Source organism: Crocuta crocuta, unplaced genomic scaffold, assembly GCF_008692635.1.
Source record: "Crocuta crocuta isolate KB4526 unplaced genomic scaffold, BGI_CrCroc_1.0 scaffold70, whole genome shotgun sequence".
NCBI lineage: Eukaryota > Metazoa > Chordata > Mammalia > Carnivora > Hyaenidae > Crocuta > Crocuta crocuta.
In genome coordinates, this window is record NW_027528417.1 from 11,220,020 (window position 1) to 11,234,684 (window position 14,665).

General features: G+C 39.2%; 1 protein-coding gene across 2 annotated transcripts in view; it reads left to right on the forward strand.

Moving 5' to 3' along the window:
* The window catches only part of UTS2B (urotensin 2B), a 48,440-nt gene that overhangs the window by 1,004 nt on the left and 32,771 nt on the right, over positions 1–14,665 (forward strand). For both annotated transcript variants that reach the window (XM_077754377.1, XM_077754378.1), the window contains exons 3-4: positions 340–553; positions 3,469–3,565. In XM_077754377.1, the coding sequence (XP_077610503.1) occupies positions 3,526–3,565 (40 nt within the window). In that variant the 5' untranslated portion in view covers positions 340–553; positions 3,469–3,525. The remainder of the gene's footprint in view (positions 1–339; positions 554–3,468; positions 3,566–14,665) is intronic.

Sequence of the window (14,665 nt, forward strand, 5' to 3'; positions counted from 1 at the left end):
GCAAAAATTTAGAAGACTTTTTAGGCCAGAGGGTGGGGAACTACGCCTCACAAGCCAAATCCAGCCCACTGGATTTTAATGACTGCATTTTAGATCCTTAAATAATTATATTTTAAGTGGGTACATAAAAACAATATAATACTTTAAATTTTGCCCCTTAGGTCTCAAAGTCTAAAATATTTACTATTATTGGATCCTTTCCAGAAAAGGTTTGCTAACTGGGTACTAGGCAGAAAGAACACTTAGTAAGTTAAATGTTTGAATAGGAAAGAGGTCATATTAGGTAGTTCTATGGTGATTTTTAAGTTTCCTTTTACTGACTTTTTTTTTTTTTTTTAGTTCTTATGGTCATAGATAATATTTATAGGAGATATTTTTGGTTTCCGTCTCCAAATCCATTGTCTCTACTTCTCTTTCATGTTCTGCCTTGGGAGCTGACATTTATGGAAACATCACCAGGACCTCCCTGTGCTTGTGCTTCCTGTTGAGCCGGACCAATGGGAAGCACTGGCAGAAGATCAAAAGAAGGGAAGAGAGAAATACCAGGCTATGGGTAATTCAGCCTATGAATTACACTCTCCTCCCCCTTGTACTAGGCCAAAGTTTTGGCCATACCCTAACCTTCTGACTACAATGCCCATTCTCAAAGCCTCTTTTCCATGGCTCCAGCTCTCCTGGGTCTCTAATAATACCATGTTCTTCAAGTGCCTAGGCTTGTAAAGGCTTCCCGCATTACTAGTTCCTTTAACCATACCCACACCTCTATCATAGTCCCTTCATTATATTCTTTTCAGTTAAACCATTTTGAGTGGGGCTTCTGTTTTCTGCGTAGACTCCATATAATACGGTAAGATATGCCAAAGGGTCACTGCTTTGTTTTCCTTGAAAATATCCATGTTTCTGCCCTAGAGAAAAAACTTATACATATACACAAAGTCATGCCTATTGTTTAGGAAATCAGCTGCCTGATTTTTCAGCAAAAAAAAAAAAAGTGACCAGAAATCCCTTTTAGGTGCTGGACCAGATGACCTGCATATCCCCTAAAAGTTGGGCTATCCTTTCCCATCTCCACCATTATTCTGTGTCTACCCCCAACCTGAGCAAGTAGAGCTCAGGGTTACAGGATAAGCCCCTTCCAACACAGGACTGAAATGTCTAAATATCTTTTGACTATTTAAAAGGAATGGAATGTATAGTGAATTTGTGTAACTAGTTCATGTATTTTAATGTCCCGAAATGTCAATTTTGCAGTAAAAAAGAATCAAAAGATTGGCTTCCCAGAGCAGGTACAAATCCCTAATTTTTTTATGATGTATTTTAAAAATTTTTTTTAGTGTTTGTTTATTTTTGAGAGACACAGTGTGAGCAGGGGAAGAACAGAGAGGGAAACACTGAATCCGAAGCAGGCTCTAGCCTCTGAACTTTCAGCACAGAGCCTGACACAGAGCTTGAACTCACAGACTGTGAGATCATGACCTGACCCGAAGTCTGATGTTTAACCAACTGAGCCACCCAGGTGCCCCAACAAATCCTTAATTGTAAGCAGATCTCAAACAAGCAATTTAGGGCTAAATTGCAACTCAAATGCCACAGGGAGAAATAAGGATTTATTTATAAGATAATTTCAAACCACAAATTGAGTAGATTATTGTAAATGGAGAGTCATGTGATATGTTTTCTATGTGAAGAGGATTAACCTGGGAATAGCAAAACAGGTAGATTGGACTGGGGAGAGTTTGGTCCTATGAAGTCAAGTTGGAAAACTCAAACATTCAAAAGACAACTTAAGCGGTACTAGATGATGAGCTTTATGAGGGCAGGGATTTTTCATCTGTTTTATTCACTACTTTCCCTAATACTTAGAGTAGTGCCTGGCACATAAGAGGCACTCCATAAATATTTATTAAACAAATAATGAATATAGTTATCCAATTGTATCATGAACAAGGATCTCAAAGGAAGGCTAAAGGAAGGGCGCCTGGGTGGCTCAGTCGGTTAAGTGTCCAACTCTTGGTTTTGGCTCGGATCTTGATCTCAGGGTTCCTGGGTTCAAGCCCCATGTCTGGCTCTGCACTGTCAGTGGAGATTCTCTCTCTATCTCTCTCTCAAAATAAATAACAATTTTTTAAAAAGATGGAATTTATCAAACTATGGACATTATCAAAACAACCCCATACACTTTGACCTAAAATTCCCCCTCATCTATGACATACGGTTTTCCCTTACCTGTTTACAGCTAACCTCTGAAATACTTATCTATTCCAATGATCTCCTCTTGCCACTTCCCATACTTTCTTGAACCCATTCCAATCATACATTTTAGGCCCATCACTCCAAAAAAAAATTTTTTATCACATTAACAGTGACCTTTATGTTGCCAAATCCTGAACTCAGTTTTCATCCCTTCTCTAATTAACCAATCATTACTATTTAATGGATATGATCATACCCTGCTTCTTGAAATGTTTTTGTTCTGTTTTGTTTTGGGAGGTTTTTTTTGTTTTGTTTTGTTTTGTTTTTTGGTTTGTTTTATTTTTTTAATATTTTTATTTATTTCTAGGAGAGAGAGAGAGAGAGACAGCGTGAGCAGGGGAGGGTCAGAGAGAGAGGGAGATACAGACTCTGAAACAGGCTCCAGGCTCTGAGCTGGCAGCCAGCTCAGAGCCCGACGCGGGGCTCGAACCCACGAACCGCGAGATCATGACCTAAGCGAAAGTCGGACACTCAACTGACTAAGCCACCCAGGTGCCCCTGATTTGTTTTATTTTCATTTTTGTTATTTGCTTATTTCATTATCTCCCAAGGGCCTTCTCACTTAACTGATCTCTTCCTGGAAAGCCCCCTATCCTTGCCCCACCCCCTGACAAATAATTGCATGTTGTGCTGCTCCATTTTTATTCAGGTATCTGCTCAAATGCCATTTTCTCAGAGAGAACCCCACCCCCGACTTTATCTAAAATAGTCATCTAATGCCTGCCATTCCATATGTTGCCCACTCTTTTCTTCTTTTCCTCTCGCCAAGTCAGTACTTTCTGCAGATATTACATGTTTAAATGTTTGCTTATTGTGTCTGTCCAATCTACCAAGAGAATCAGAACTTTGTCTATATGAATCATTACTGCATCCTTAGTACATAGAATAGTGTTGGCACACAGTGTCTGCTCATAAAATGTGTGTTGAATAAATTGTTGGATAAAGCAATGGGTAAAGAATTATTAAAGCAAATCATGGCTATGCTGATCAAACAAAATCTTTAAAAAAGTAAATTTTTTAAGAAAAACATGTTTTTCAGAAATAAATTTTAAGAAAAATCCTAGACCTTAATACATCGTACACATAATTAAAATCTTTTTAGAGAAACAACCAGGTTTAAAAGACAGAAATCTTACTTTGCCAAGAGGAAGCTTTAGCTTATACCATCATGTTCCAAAGCCTATTTTTTGTTTAAAGGTCATCCATTTATTACAGATAAATATATTTCTAATGTGAAAAAGAAAACGTGACTGTCATTCAGGAGATGTTTCCATGGCTTCCTTGAGAGTGCAGGCAAGCAACAATGATGACGGTGAGTCTATATGGATCCAGGGCAAGAGAATCTCACCCAGGAGACTTGGCAGGGACTAGGATGTCAGCAATTTTCATGTGCAGGGATATTAAGCATCCTGGCCCAAGTACTGATTAACTCAAGGAACATAACATAAGGAGAAGCCTGGGCTAACAGCAAGAAAGCAAAATTTGTTAGTAGGAGCTATGGTAAAAGGTATCTAACCTCTGGGCTTAGTATGTTGAAGGTTTTATGCTAAGTGGCACAAATTCATATACATCATGAATTAAGTACAAACTGCATAAATTATAACTCTCATAAAGCATACTTCTATTTTTTAAATGAACACAAGTACAGTTGTGATTAACCAATGTATTTACAAGTTGTGAAAATTAATAAAGAGACATCTCACTAAAATGCCATAGGAAGGTCCAAAGGGGAGCACAAAAAGGGAAGCCCCATCATTCAAATGTCAATTATAGGAAGAATTGTCATCTACAGACAGACCCCAACAGAAGCGTAGTCAACAAGAAAGAATCATCATTTATAGGCCCTGACAGAGAAAGATGTGCTTTGCATCTCCTACAAGAAATTAACTACCTTTGCAGCTTAGTCAATGAGAAACCATCATCACCCTGAACTCCTGCTTTTCTCGAATAGACTTTCACTTGAAACGACCCCTCCCAATTCTTCCTTCTCCACAAAATAACATCGCACTTTTGTTTGTGGGATTTGCCACAAAACTTTTACCGTAGCTTGCATGTCCCAAAATGAAATTCTCTGCAATTCCTGAGTAAACCCATTTTCCTGATAAAATAACTGGTTATTTTATTTTTAAAGTTAACGAAGTTATCACCAATGTCATCTTTTTTTGACTGGATATTTTGTTTTCAACCAAAGGTTAACAACAACAACAAAAATTATGTATAGAGAAAGGTCTTACTTAAAAGGAGAGCTATAACCTGGAATGAACTGGAATCTACCTCTATAGGATGAACCATACGTCAGTTTTTCTGTAGGAGACCCACAATTTAGGAAACTTTTTCTACATGTGATTTTTCCAATGATACCTGTAACTAGAAGGGCAAGGCTATAAATTCTAATTGGGAGGAGAAGAAAAATCTGAATCTGTCCAGCTCAAGTTGTCAGCAACATGATGGCCTTAGTGGATTCTTAGGTAAACACATCTAGGGAATCCCTGTCCTCTAACACATTTGTGAAAGTTACTCAATATTTTGCTTGGCTGTATGTGGAGATGTATGAAGGGCATTCAGTGCTAGAGAGCTGTAAGAACAGTAAAAATATGAATGAGAGGGGCGCCTGGGTGGCTTAGTGAGTTGAGCGTCTCACTTCGGCTCAGGTCATGATCTCACAGTTGTGGGTTCGAGCCCCGCGTCAGGCTCTGAGCTGACAGCTCAGAACCTGGAGCCTGCTTCGGATTCTGTGTCTCCCTCTCTCTGCCCCTTCCCCACTCATGCTCTGTCTCTCTCTGTCTCTCAAGAAATAAATAAGTGTAAAAAAAATTAAAAAAAATATGAATGAGAAGAATACATATCAATTACAATGGCTACCTCTGAGGAAAGAACCAGGGGATGTGAGGAAAATGTGCCACAGGTTATATCTGCAAGACTGACCACAACATCCTTTCCTACCAAATATACCCTCCTGCAAAATGACACTGTAACCTGCTGTCAAAGTGTGGAGTCTTATTCTCCTCCTATTGAATCTGGGCTGGACTTGTGATGAGACTGATCAACAAAAATGCAACAGGAGTAACATTGTGAGACTTGTAGGTCCTGGCACTATAGATGAGGCAACTTCTGCTCTAATGCTCTGAAAGATGCCAGCGGACTTGTAAGAAATCTGACTATGTTAATATCTCTCTGTTGTGAAATGCTCAACTCATGTTCAGACTGCTCGACATGGAGAGGCTATGTGAAAGGGAGCAGAGACTTTCAGCCAACATCTCTAGTGGAGTGCCCAATGGACAGCTAACAACAAGATGATAGCCAAGCGTTTTCTTCAAAACCCGGTGGAGACATTTCAATTAAAGCTACGTGGGACTATGTCCTCACTGATCTTGCCCAGTTTTTAGAATATTAAATGTGGAGCAGCTGGGTGGCTCAGTCAGTTAAGTGTCCGACTTCGGCTCAGGTCATGATCTTGCAGTTCGTGAGTTTGAGCTTGTGGCAGGCTCAGCGCTGACAGCTTAGAGCCTGGAGCCTGGAGCCTGCTTTGGATTCTGTGTCCCTCTCTCTCTGCCCCTCTCCCATTCACAGTCTGCCTCTCTTCCTCAAAATAAATAAACATAAAAAAAAGAATATTAAACAAATGAAAGTTACTCTTTAAAGCTAATAAGCTATAGAGTAGTATATTATGTATTCAAAGATAGCCAAAAGAATATGCTTCAACTATATCTGTGAAGATTCAATTTTTTGAGAAAAGGCCACATATCTGAGACAAATATGGAAGAATTTTAACCTTGGATCCGGGTATGGTACAGTGGTGACAGTATTATTATTTTCCCTTTTTTCTTTACATAGGAAATATTATGTATTTTATAACTCAAAATATAAAACCTATTTGGGCTTGCATTTCTGGCTAGGAAAGAGTAAATAGTTCTAAACACACCTCCTTCCATAAACAACTGTACAGCTGAAGAAAACATGTAGCAACTTGTCAAGTACTGGGCAATAGGCAGCATGATTCCTCAGGAAAGATGGACACATGAAGTGTGGCCAACTCTAGCCAACTCCGTATTTCGGTACAATTCTCTAACATGTGTAAAGGAGGTATAATCCAAGCAGAGACTCTCTGGGAAGGCACAGAACTGAGTGCAGGGCTGCTGACACATTTAGAACTTGTGAGGTAGGGCACTGAAAAGATTGCTGCACATATGAGACATAGGAGTCCCCACGTGCTTGGCCAGAGCCCACGCATACGCAAGATCAAACTCTATGAGACCTAACAGCAGCATCCATAGAACAGAGAATGGAGTGGCAATTCAAGAGGTCACTAGATCCTGGAAAAGTCTAATTAAAGACCCACTTAGAGTGAGGTCTCATTAACACATCTGGTGTTCAGATACTGAAAAGGCCATAATTTACATGGATAGCCTACTTGCAAAGGCTACTCTTTAAAAAAAAGTTTTTAACAGTTATTTATTATTGAGAAATAGGGAGAGACAGAGCATGGGCTGGGGAGGGGCAGAGAGAGGGGGAGACAGAATCCAAAGCAGGCTCCAGGCTGTCAACACAGAGCCCAACGCAGAGCTCAAACTCACAAACCGCGAGATCATGACCTGAGCTGAAGTCACCCAGGTGCCCCGACAAAGGCTACTTTTAGGCTTACCTAACAAAGTCTAAAACCAAGCCTTGACAGGAGAAAAGAGAGCTTCTAGTAAATAACTGTCTGCCAGGACAAAAGTCTACAATGGATTTAAAAAAAACCAAAAGCCATCTAAACCAAATTAGATTTAAAATGTGTCTTTAGGGGCGCCTGGGTGGCTTAGTCGGTTAAGCGTCCGACTTTCGCTTAGGTCATGATCTCATGGTTCGTGGGTTCGGGCCCTGCGTCGGGCTCTGTGCTGACTGCCAGCTCAGAGCCTGGAGCCTGTTTCAGTCTGTGACTCCCTCTCTCTCTGACCCTCCCCTGCTCACGCTGTCTCTCTCTCTCCTAGAAATAAATAAAACATTTAAAATAAAATAAAATAAAATGTGTCTTTAAAAATGTCCAGAAAAAAAATTATCTGCCAAAAATTACTAGACCCACAAGGGTGTAAGAACATATGGTGAATAATTAAGAACAAAAGCCATCAGTGGTCACAGACACCAGGCCCAAATATTGGAATAGGCAAAGATACAATGAAGCTCTTATTATCAATTATTATAAGCATTTTCAAGGACTTAAAGCATAATATATGGTTATAAGGAATGAATAGCTGAGGAATCTCAGTAGATAATAGAAACTATACAAAAATCAGTGAACAAATGTAGAAATTTAGCAGATAAGATCTGAAAATAAGTGGAAATTCTAAAAGTAAAATATATAATATCTGAAATGAAAAAGAAAATACTTAATAGACTTACTAATAGAATGGGGATGGTAGAATAAAGATTCTGAACTTGAGGACCGATCGATAGAAATGATTTAATCTGGGAAAAAAACAAAATAGATTTTTTTTTAAGTTTCATAATTTATTTTGAGAGCCAGAGAGAGCACAAAATGGGAAGGGGCAGAGAGAGAGAGAGGGAAAGAGAATTTCAAGCAGGGTCCATGCTGTCAGCACAGCGCCCCACTCAGGGCTCCATCTCACAGTTTGTGAGATCATGACCTGAGCTGAGATCAAGAATCAGATGCTTAATTGAGCTTAATTTTAATGATGCTTAATTGCCCCAGAAAATAGGTTTTTATTTATTTTTAAAAAGTTTTTAAATATTTATTTTTGAGAGAGATAGAGACAGAGTACAAGCCAGAAAGGGGCAGAGAGAGAGGGAGACACAGAATCCCAAGCAGGCTCCAGGCTCTGAGCTGTCAGCACAGAGATTTCCTGGGGGCAGGCGAACTCATGAACCATGAAAGGTGAGACCATGACTTGAGCCATAGTCAGATGCTGAACCAACTGAGCCACTCAGGCACCCCAGAAAACAGATTTTTAAAAGAAGATCCAGGGTGCCTGGGTGGCTCAGTTGGTTAAGCGTCCGACTTCGGGGCTCAGGTCACGATCTCGCGTTCTTGGGTTTTAGCCCAGCGTCGGGCTCTATGCTGACAGCTCAGAGCCTGGAGCCTGTCTTGGGGTTCTGTGTGTCTCTCTCTGTCTGACCCTCCCCCGCTCATTCCCTGTTTCCTTCTGTCTCAATAATAAACAAAAACATAAAAAAAAAACATCTTGGGTATAATATTTTGTTTATTATACATGTACTTAGAGATACAGAAGAGAGGCAGAAATACTTGAGAAAGTAATCAATCAAATCAGTATTTTATATGTAACCAAGAAGTCCTTCAAAAATAAGAATAAAATAATTTTCTAATAAACGAACACTCAGAAAATTTGTAACCTCCATACCTGAATTATGAGAAATAGGAAAAGAAGTTCAAGAGGCTGAAGGAAAGGATAGCAAAAGGAATTTCAGATTTAAAGACAGAAAGGTCTAAATATAAAGATAAGTTTTCCAATGTCTAGCTTCTTTTTATCTCTTCACTTTTTTTTCCTAAAAGATAATTTGTTTAAAGCAGAAATAAAATAAAATAGGTGCACCTGGGTGGCTCAGTCAGTTGAGCATCCAACTTCAGCTCAGGTCATGATCTCACAGTTTGTGAGTTCAAGCCCTGCATCAGGAGACTGCTTTGGATTCTGCATCTCCCTTTCTCTGTCCCTCCCCCACTCATACTCTGTCTCTCTCTCTCAAAAATAAACATTAAAAATTAAATAAATAAATAAATAAAATTATTGTAAGTTAGTGTTTATAAAGTATGCAGAAGTAAAATTCATGACAACAAAAATACAAAGTAATGTGTGCATAAATGAAATTAAATTCCTGTGAAATTGAGGAGTGAAAGACACAGATAAATTAAGAGAGAACATGACCCAATTTATTTATGTGTACAGTGCAGGACCGAATATAAAACCTGGCAGAGATATGAAAAGAACAGTATAGGGGCGCCTGGGTGGCTTAGTCGGTTAAGCGTCCGACTTTCGCTTGGGTCATGATCTCGCGGTTCGTGGGTTCGAGCCCCGCGTCGGGCTCTGTGCTGACTGCCAGCTCAGAACCTGGAGCCTGTTTCAGAGTCTGCCACTCCCTCTCTCTCTGACCCTCCCCTGCTCACGCTCTCTCTCTCTCTCTCTCTCCTAGAAATAAAACATTAAAAAAGAAAAAAGAAAAGAACAGTATAGACCAATATCCCTTATGAAGATGGATGCAAAATTCCTCCACAAGATATTAGTAAATCAAATTCAGAAATATACAAAAGGAACAACAGATGAAAACCAATTGAAGTTACTCTTAGGACTGTGAATGCAAAATCAATTTAGCATTCAACAGTCAGTGGGTTCAACATCTTTTTTTTTTTTTTTAGACTATCAAATGATACATTTATTTTTAACAAGTTTTTTACTTTTTTTGTTTTGTTTTTTTTTGTTTTGTTTTGTTTTTTTTTACAAATAGTTTATTGTCAAATTAGTTTCCACATAACACTCAGTGCTCATCCCCACAAGTGTCCTCCTCCATGCCCATCCCCCCTCCCCCCCACATCCATCAGTCCTCAGTTTTTGTCAGCATTCAAGAGTCTCTCATGGTTTGCCTCTCTCCCTTTCCCCCACCATTTCTGCCCTTCTTCTCCCCCTTGTTCCTCCGTCAAGTTCCTCCTAATCCTCCTATACGTGCAAACATATGATATTTGTCCTTCTCTGCCTGACTTATTTCGCTCAGCATAACACCCTCAAGGTCCATCCATGTTGCTACACATGGCCAGATTTCATTGTTTCTCATTGCCATGTAGTATTCCATGGTATAGATAAACCACATCTTCTTGATCCATTCATCTGTTGATGGACACTTAGGCTCTTTCCATGTTTTAGCTATTGTGGAGAGTGCTGCTATGAACATTGGGGTACATGTGCTCCTATGCCTCAGCATTTCTGTATCTTAATCATCTCAATAGATATTATCAAAAACAATTCTGACAAAATGCAACATTGATTTATAATAAAAAAAAAAACTCTCAGAAGACCAGAACTTGAAGGAATCTTCCTCAATATCATAAAAGCTTTCTATAAAAAACATAGGTTGGTGAAATACTGCACTGTTTCCTTCTAAGATTGGGAACAATGATAGGATATCATCTTTTTACTTTTATTTAACATCAATTGTGCAATATTCCACAGGCAATAAAAAGGAAAGGAAATAAAGTGCACTTAGATTGGAAAAGAAGTAATTTTATACATTATGTGATTGTCTAAATAGAAAACCCTAAGAAATCTGCAAAGCCACTGTTTGAAATTATAAAATTAGCAAAGGTACAGAGTACAAGGTCAATACATAAAAATCAATTACGTCTCTATATACTAGCAACAATCAGAGAATACAAATTTTTAAAATCCATTTACTATAGCATCAAGACATATAAAATTCTTAGAAATGAGTTTGACAAATATATGCGAGACTTCCAGTCTGAACACTACAAACTATTGCTCATAGAGATTGAGGATAATCTAGAGTAGAGAATCAGTCTGTGTTCACGGATTAGAAGAATTCACATTTTAAGAGGCCATTTTTCTCAAAATTGATGTATAGATGTAATGGAATTCTATCTAACATCCCAACTTTTTTGGTAGAAATTGACAAGCTGTTTCTAAATCTAATATAGAAATGCAAATGATTACAATCGTCAAAACAGTTTTGAAACTGAGCAACATTCATGGCCTTACACTTTTAAGCTCTTAGTATAAAATCACAGGAACCAAGACAGTATAGTATTGACATCAGGAAATAATTCAGTGGAATAGAGAATCCAGGAAGAAACCTATATATACTGTATAGGCATTTAATTGATTTTTCCATAAAAAATAATTCAGTCTTCTCAACAACTGAAGAAACTGGAACTCATACATTAGCTGTGTGAGTATGAAATTTTACAAGCATTTTCGAATACTGACAGTTTTTAATGTTAAATGCACAGGTAATCTATGCCCCTTCACTTTCTGTTAATGTGTGACCTGCAGAGAAAATAGCTGGTATTTGTTTTATCTTATTTCTGCTTCATTTTCCTTTTCCCTTTACTCTTGATGCCCTCACACTTCCTGAAAAAAGTGTTGTATAGTAAGTTTTGTCAAAGTTATGTTTCCTAATGGTCCCAAGCAAACATAACTGATACAAAAATGGACTTCAAAAGCCAATCCACTGGGATACCTGGGTGGCTCAGTCAGTTGAGCATCGGATTCTTGATTTCGGCTCAGGTCATGATCTCACTGTTTGTGAGATCAAGCCCTGCATCAGGCTCTATACTGATAGGCAGAGCCTGCCTGGGATATTCTCTCTCTCCCTTTCTTTCTGCCTCTGTCTTTCTCTCAAAAGAAAGAGAGAGAGAAAGAAAGAAAGAGAAAGAGACAGAGAGGGAGGGAGGAAGGAAGAAAGGGAGGGAGAGAGAGGAAGGAAGGAAGGAAGGAAGGAAGGAAGAGAAAGAAAGGAAGGAAGGAAGGAAGGAAGGGAGAAAGAAAGAAAGAAAGAAAGAAAGAAAGAAAGAAAGAAAGAAAGAAAGAAAGAAAGAAAGAAAGAAAGAAAGAAAAGCCGTTCCTAAAGATCAGATTTTGGGGTTAGATCACTCAAGTTCCAGGGCCAAAGCAACTCAGTCTTGTTGCTATTGTTAAGAGGGGTGGCAAAACATTCTGCCATAGAATGGAATTAGAGTTACTCAAGCTTTCACCTTTGGTTAAGTGGAATGAAGTGTAGGTATGAGTAAAGGCATTAAGAGGTCAAGTGGCTATTACACTTCATTGGTACAAAGACATTTGTAATTATAAAGTTGCAAGAGCTGCAAAAAAGAAGTAAATGCAGACTTGATAGGTCTCTTAAGACAAATGTAAGAAATGGTAGCCTCTGAGACCAGAAATTAGGATATTTGGAAATCTGAACTCCTAAATTCTCTGATCTCTCAGGGCCAGCAGAATCACTCCTTCCTACTTGCCAGAAGAAAACAGCATTACCTAAAGACCATGTAATAAACTACACAAAACAATGACCTTTAATAAGACCACTGGTGTCCTCAGGATTCATGATTATCATTCCTCATGGTTTCCAGGGCTGAAACCCAGAATCAGGTTTTAGTTCAACCTGAAGTTGAACTAGTACAACTAGTACTAGTTGTAGTACAAGTGTAGGAGTTTGTATGTGTGGTCTCTTGAAGCCTGGCAATGATACTGCCTATGGTGAATGAAGATGCTAAAACATCCATGCTTTATTACTGAGGAATTTTTCAGTAGCTCAAAAAGTGGAAATGTTGGAATGACAACACTTGAAAATTACCACCTAAAGCCCAAAGAAGACTGCCTTTGCTAAGATAATAACAAAGGCACAGTTGAGAAAGGTGCAAAGGCACTGACATCTTTAAAAAGCTCAGTGGTAACTTCCTTTGTCAGTGGGAGAGAATACTATGAAATTAGTCTAATTAAATACCCATGAAGAAAATGGAATTCTGGAATGGCTGAATACAAAGTTAATAATTCTGGAATGGCAGTCAGAGGAACTTGACCATCAAAGAAAAATGGTGATGACAGTTCTTGATTATGGATTTCCTAGGGGTAACAAAGATGGACTGTTCTTTTTGATAACAGAGAGATAGAAAGTGGGTGGGGGAGGTCTGACATCCAATGCCCCATTGGAAAGTCACAGTCTCTCAGTTTCCATATCTAAATCTACTCACAGAGCTAGGTCCTACTGAATGAGAGACTGGATCCCTCTAACCATATGTGGTAAATGTCCCCCAACCTTCTCCAGACGAACCTGCAGCTATTTGACAAGATAACTTGTCCAGGGTGATTTTTTAATGTTTATTTATTTTTAGAAGGAGAGAGAGCGCGAGAGAGAATCCCAAGCAGTCTCTACACTGTCAGCACAGAGTCGGACTCACAGCTTCATCTTACAAACTGTGAGATCATGACCTGAGTGGAAATCAAGAGTCGGATGCTTGGGGCGCCTGGGTGGCTTAGTCGGTTAAGGGTCCGACTTTCGCTTAGGTCATGATCTCGCGGTTTGTGGGTTCGAGCCCCACGTCGGGCTCTGTGCTGACTGCCAGCTCGGAGCCTGGAGCCTATTTCAGAGTCTGTGTCTCCCTCTCTCTCTCTGACCCTCCCCTGCTCATGCTGTCTCTCTCTCTCTCTCCTAGAAATAAATAAAAATAATTAAAAAAAAAAAAAGAGTCGGATGCTTAACTGACTGACCCACCTCATCCTGGGTGATTTTTAAAAGACATATATGCAATTTGAACTGACTGCTAGGAAGCCTGAAATCTGATATTAGACCCCTAATGAAAGAGGGATCTTCTAGAGGACAGGTGTTAGTGCAGCTTTTTTTTTTTTTTAACTTTACTCATACATATTTAATTTTAAGTGCAGTTCTGACACAAGTCCGTCTCTCAGCTGGCCAGCTGGGTCTGTAGACTAACCCTATGGTTATTTCCAGAGTCAACAAATGTATTCTAAGGATGGATATACTTAATAGGTGACAGAACCCTTATGCTGATTCTCTGATTTTTGGAATAAGAGCCAACTGGAGGTCTCAACTGGAAGCTTCTGCAACTGCCCTCCCCCTACCTCAAAATGGAAAATAAGCAGCAATAGGACAGTCAAAAGTGATTGAAGAGATTGGAGCTTCCATCAAGACGTAAGAAGCAAAGTTAGTCATGGGCATGTTCCTCATCGATTTCTCTCTGACCTCTGTAAAACCCACCTGGATCATAGCGGATGATGGAGACTACTGCAGCCTTAACCAAATTATAACTCCAATCACTGCTTTTTGCTGGATGTCAAGAACTGTGAAAAAGATTTTACTCCACAAGCAAGCTAATAAGTTAGCCTGCCACAGTTTCATGGATGTTGGCAGAAAACATGAGGTTCCTGAGTTGGAGACAAGTGAAGTTTATTACTCACAGAAATAGCAGTAGGCAGAACGTCAACACTTAACACCAGTTCCTTAGGCCCTAACTCACATAGGATGATGCAAAGAGCGCCGGCTGGGTTTTTTTTTTTCCACACTCGGTGGGGTGTGTTACAAGAGAGGAATCTCAAACTTTGTGATCCTTAATCTTTTATAATGAGAGGTAAGCTTGCTTATCCTTTATTTGCCTTGATGGAAAATACTATTTTTCTTACACTAGAACCTACCAGTTGCTCTGAAAGGACATGCTTTATCTGTTTTCCTCCTCCAAAGCTATTTGCTATAAAACATACTTTGAAAGATAGTCTAGAACAAAGGAAGTCAGTGCCTCTGCTCCCACAGTATGCAAAAATGTGGTATGCCCACCGAGAATTGACTCCCAATAGCAGATACATTATCCTTATTGAAGCATATTAACCAGATTCTGACATTTGGTGTGCTATTACAAATTAGGGATACATTTACCACAGAG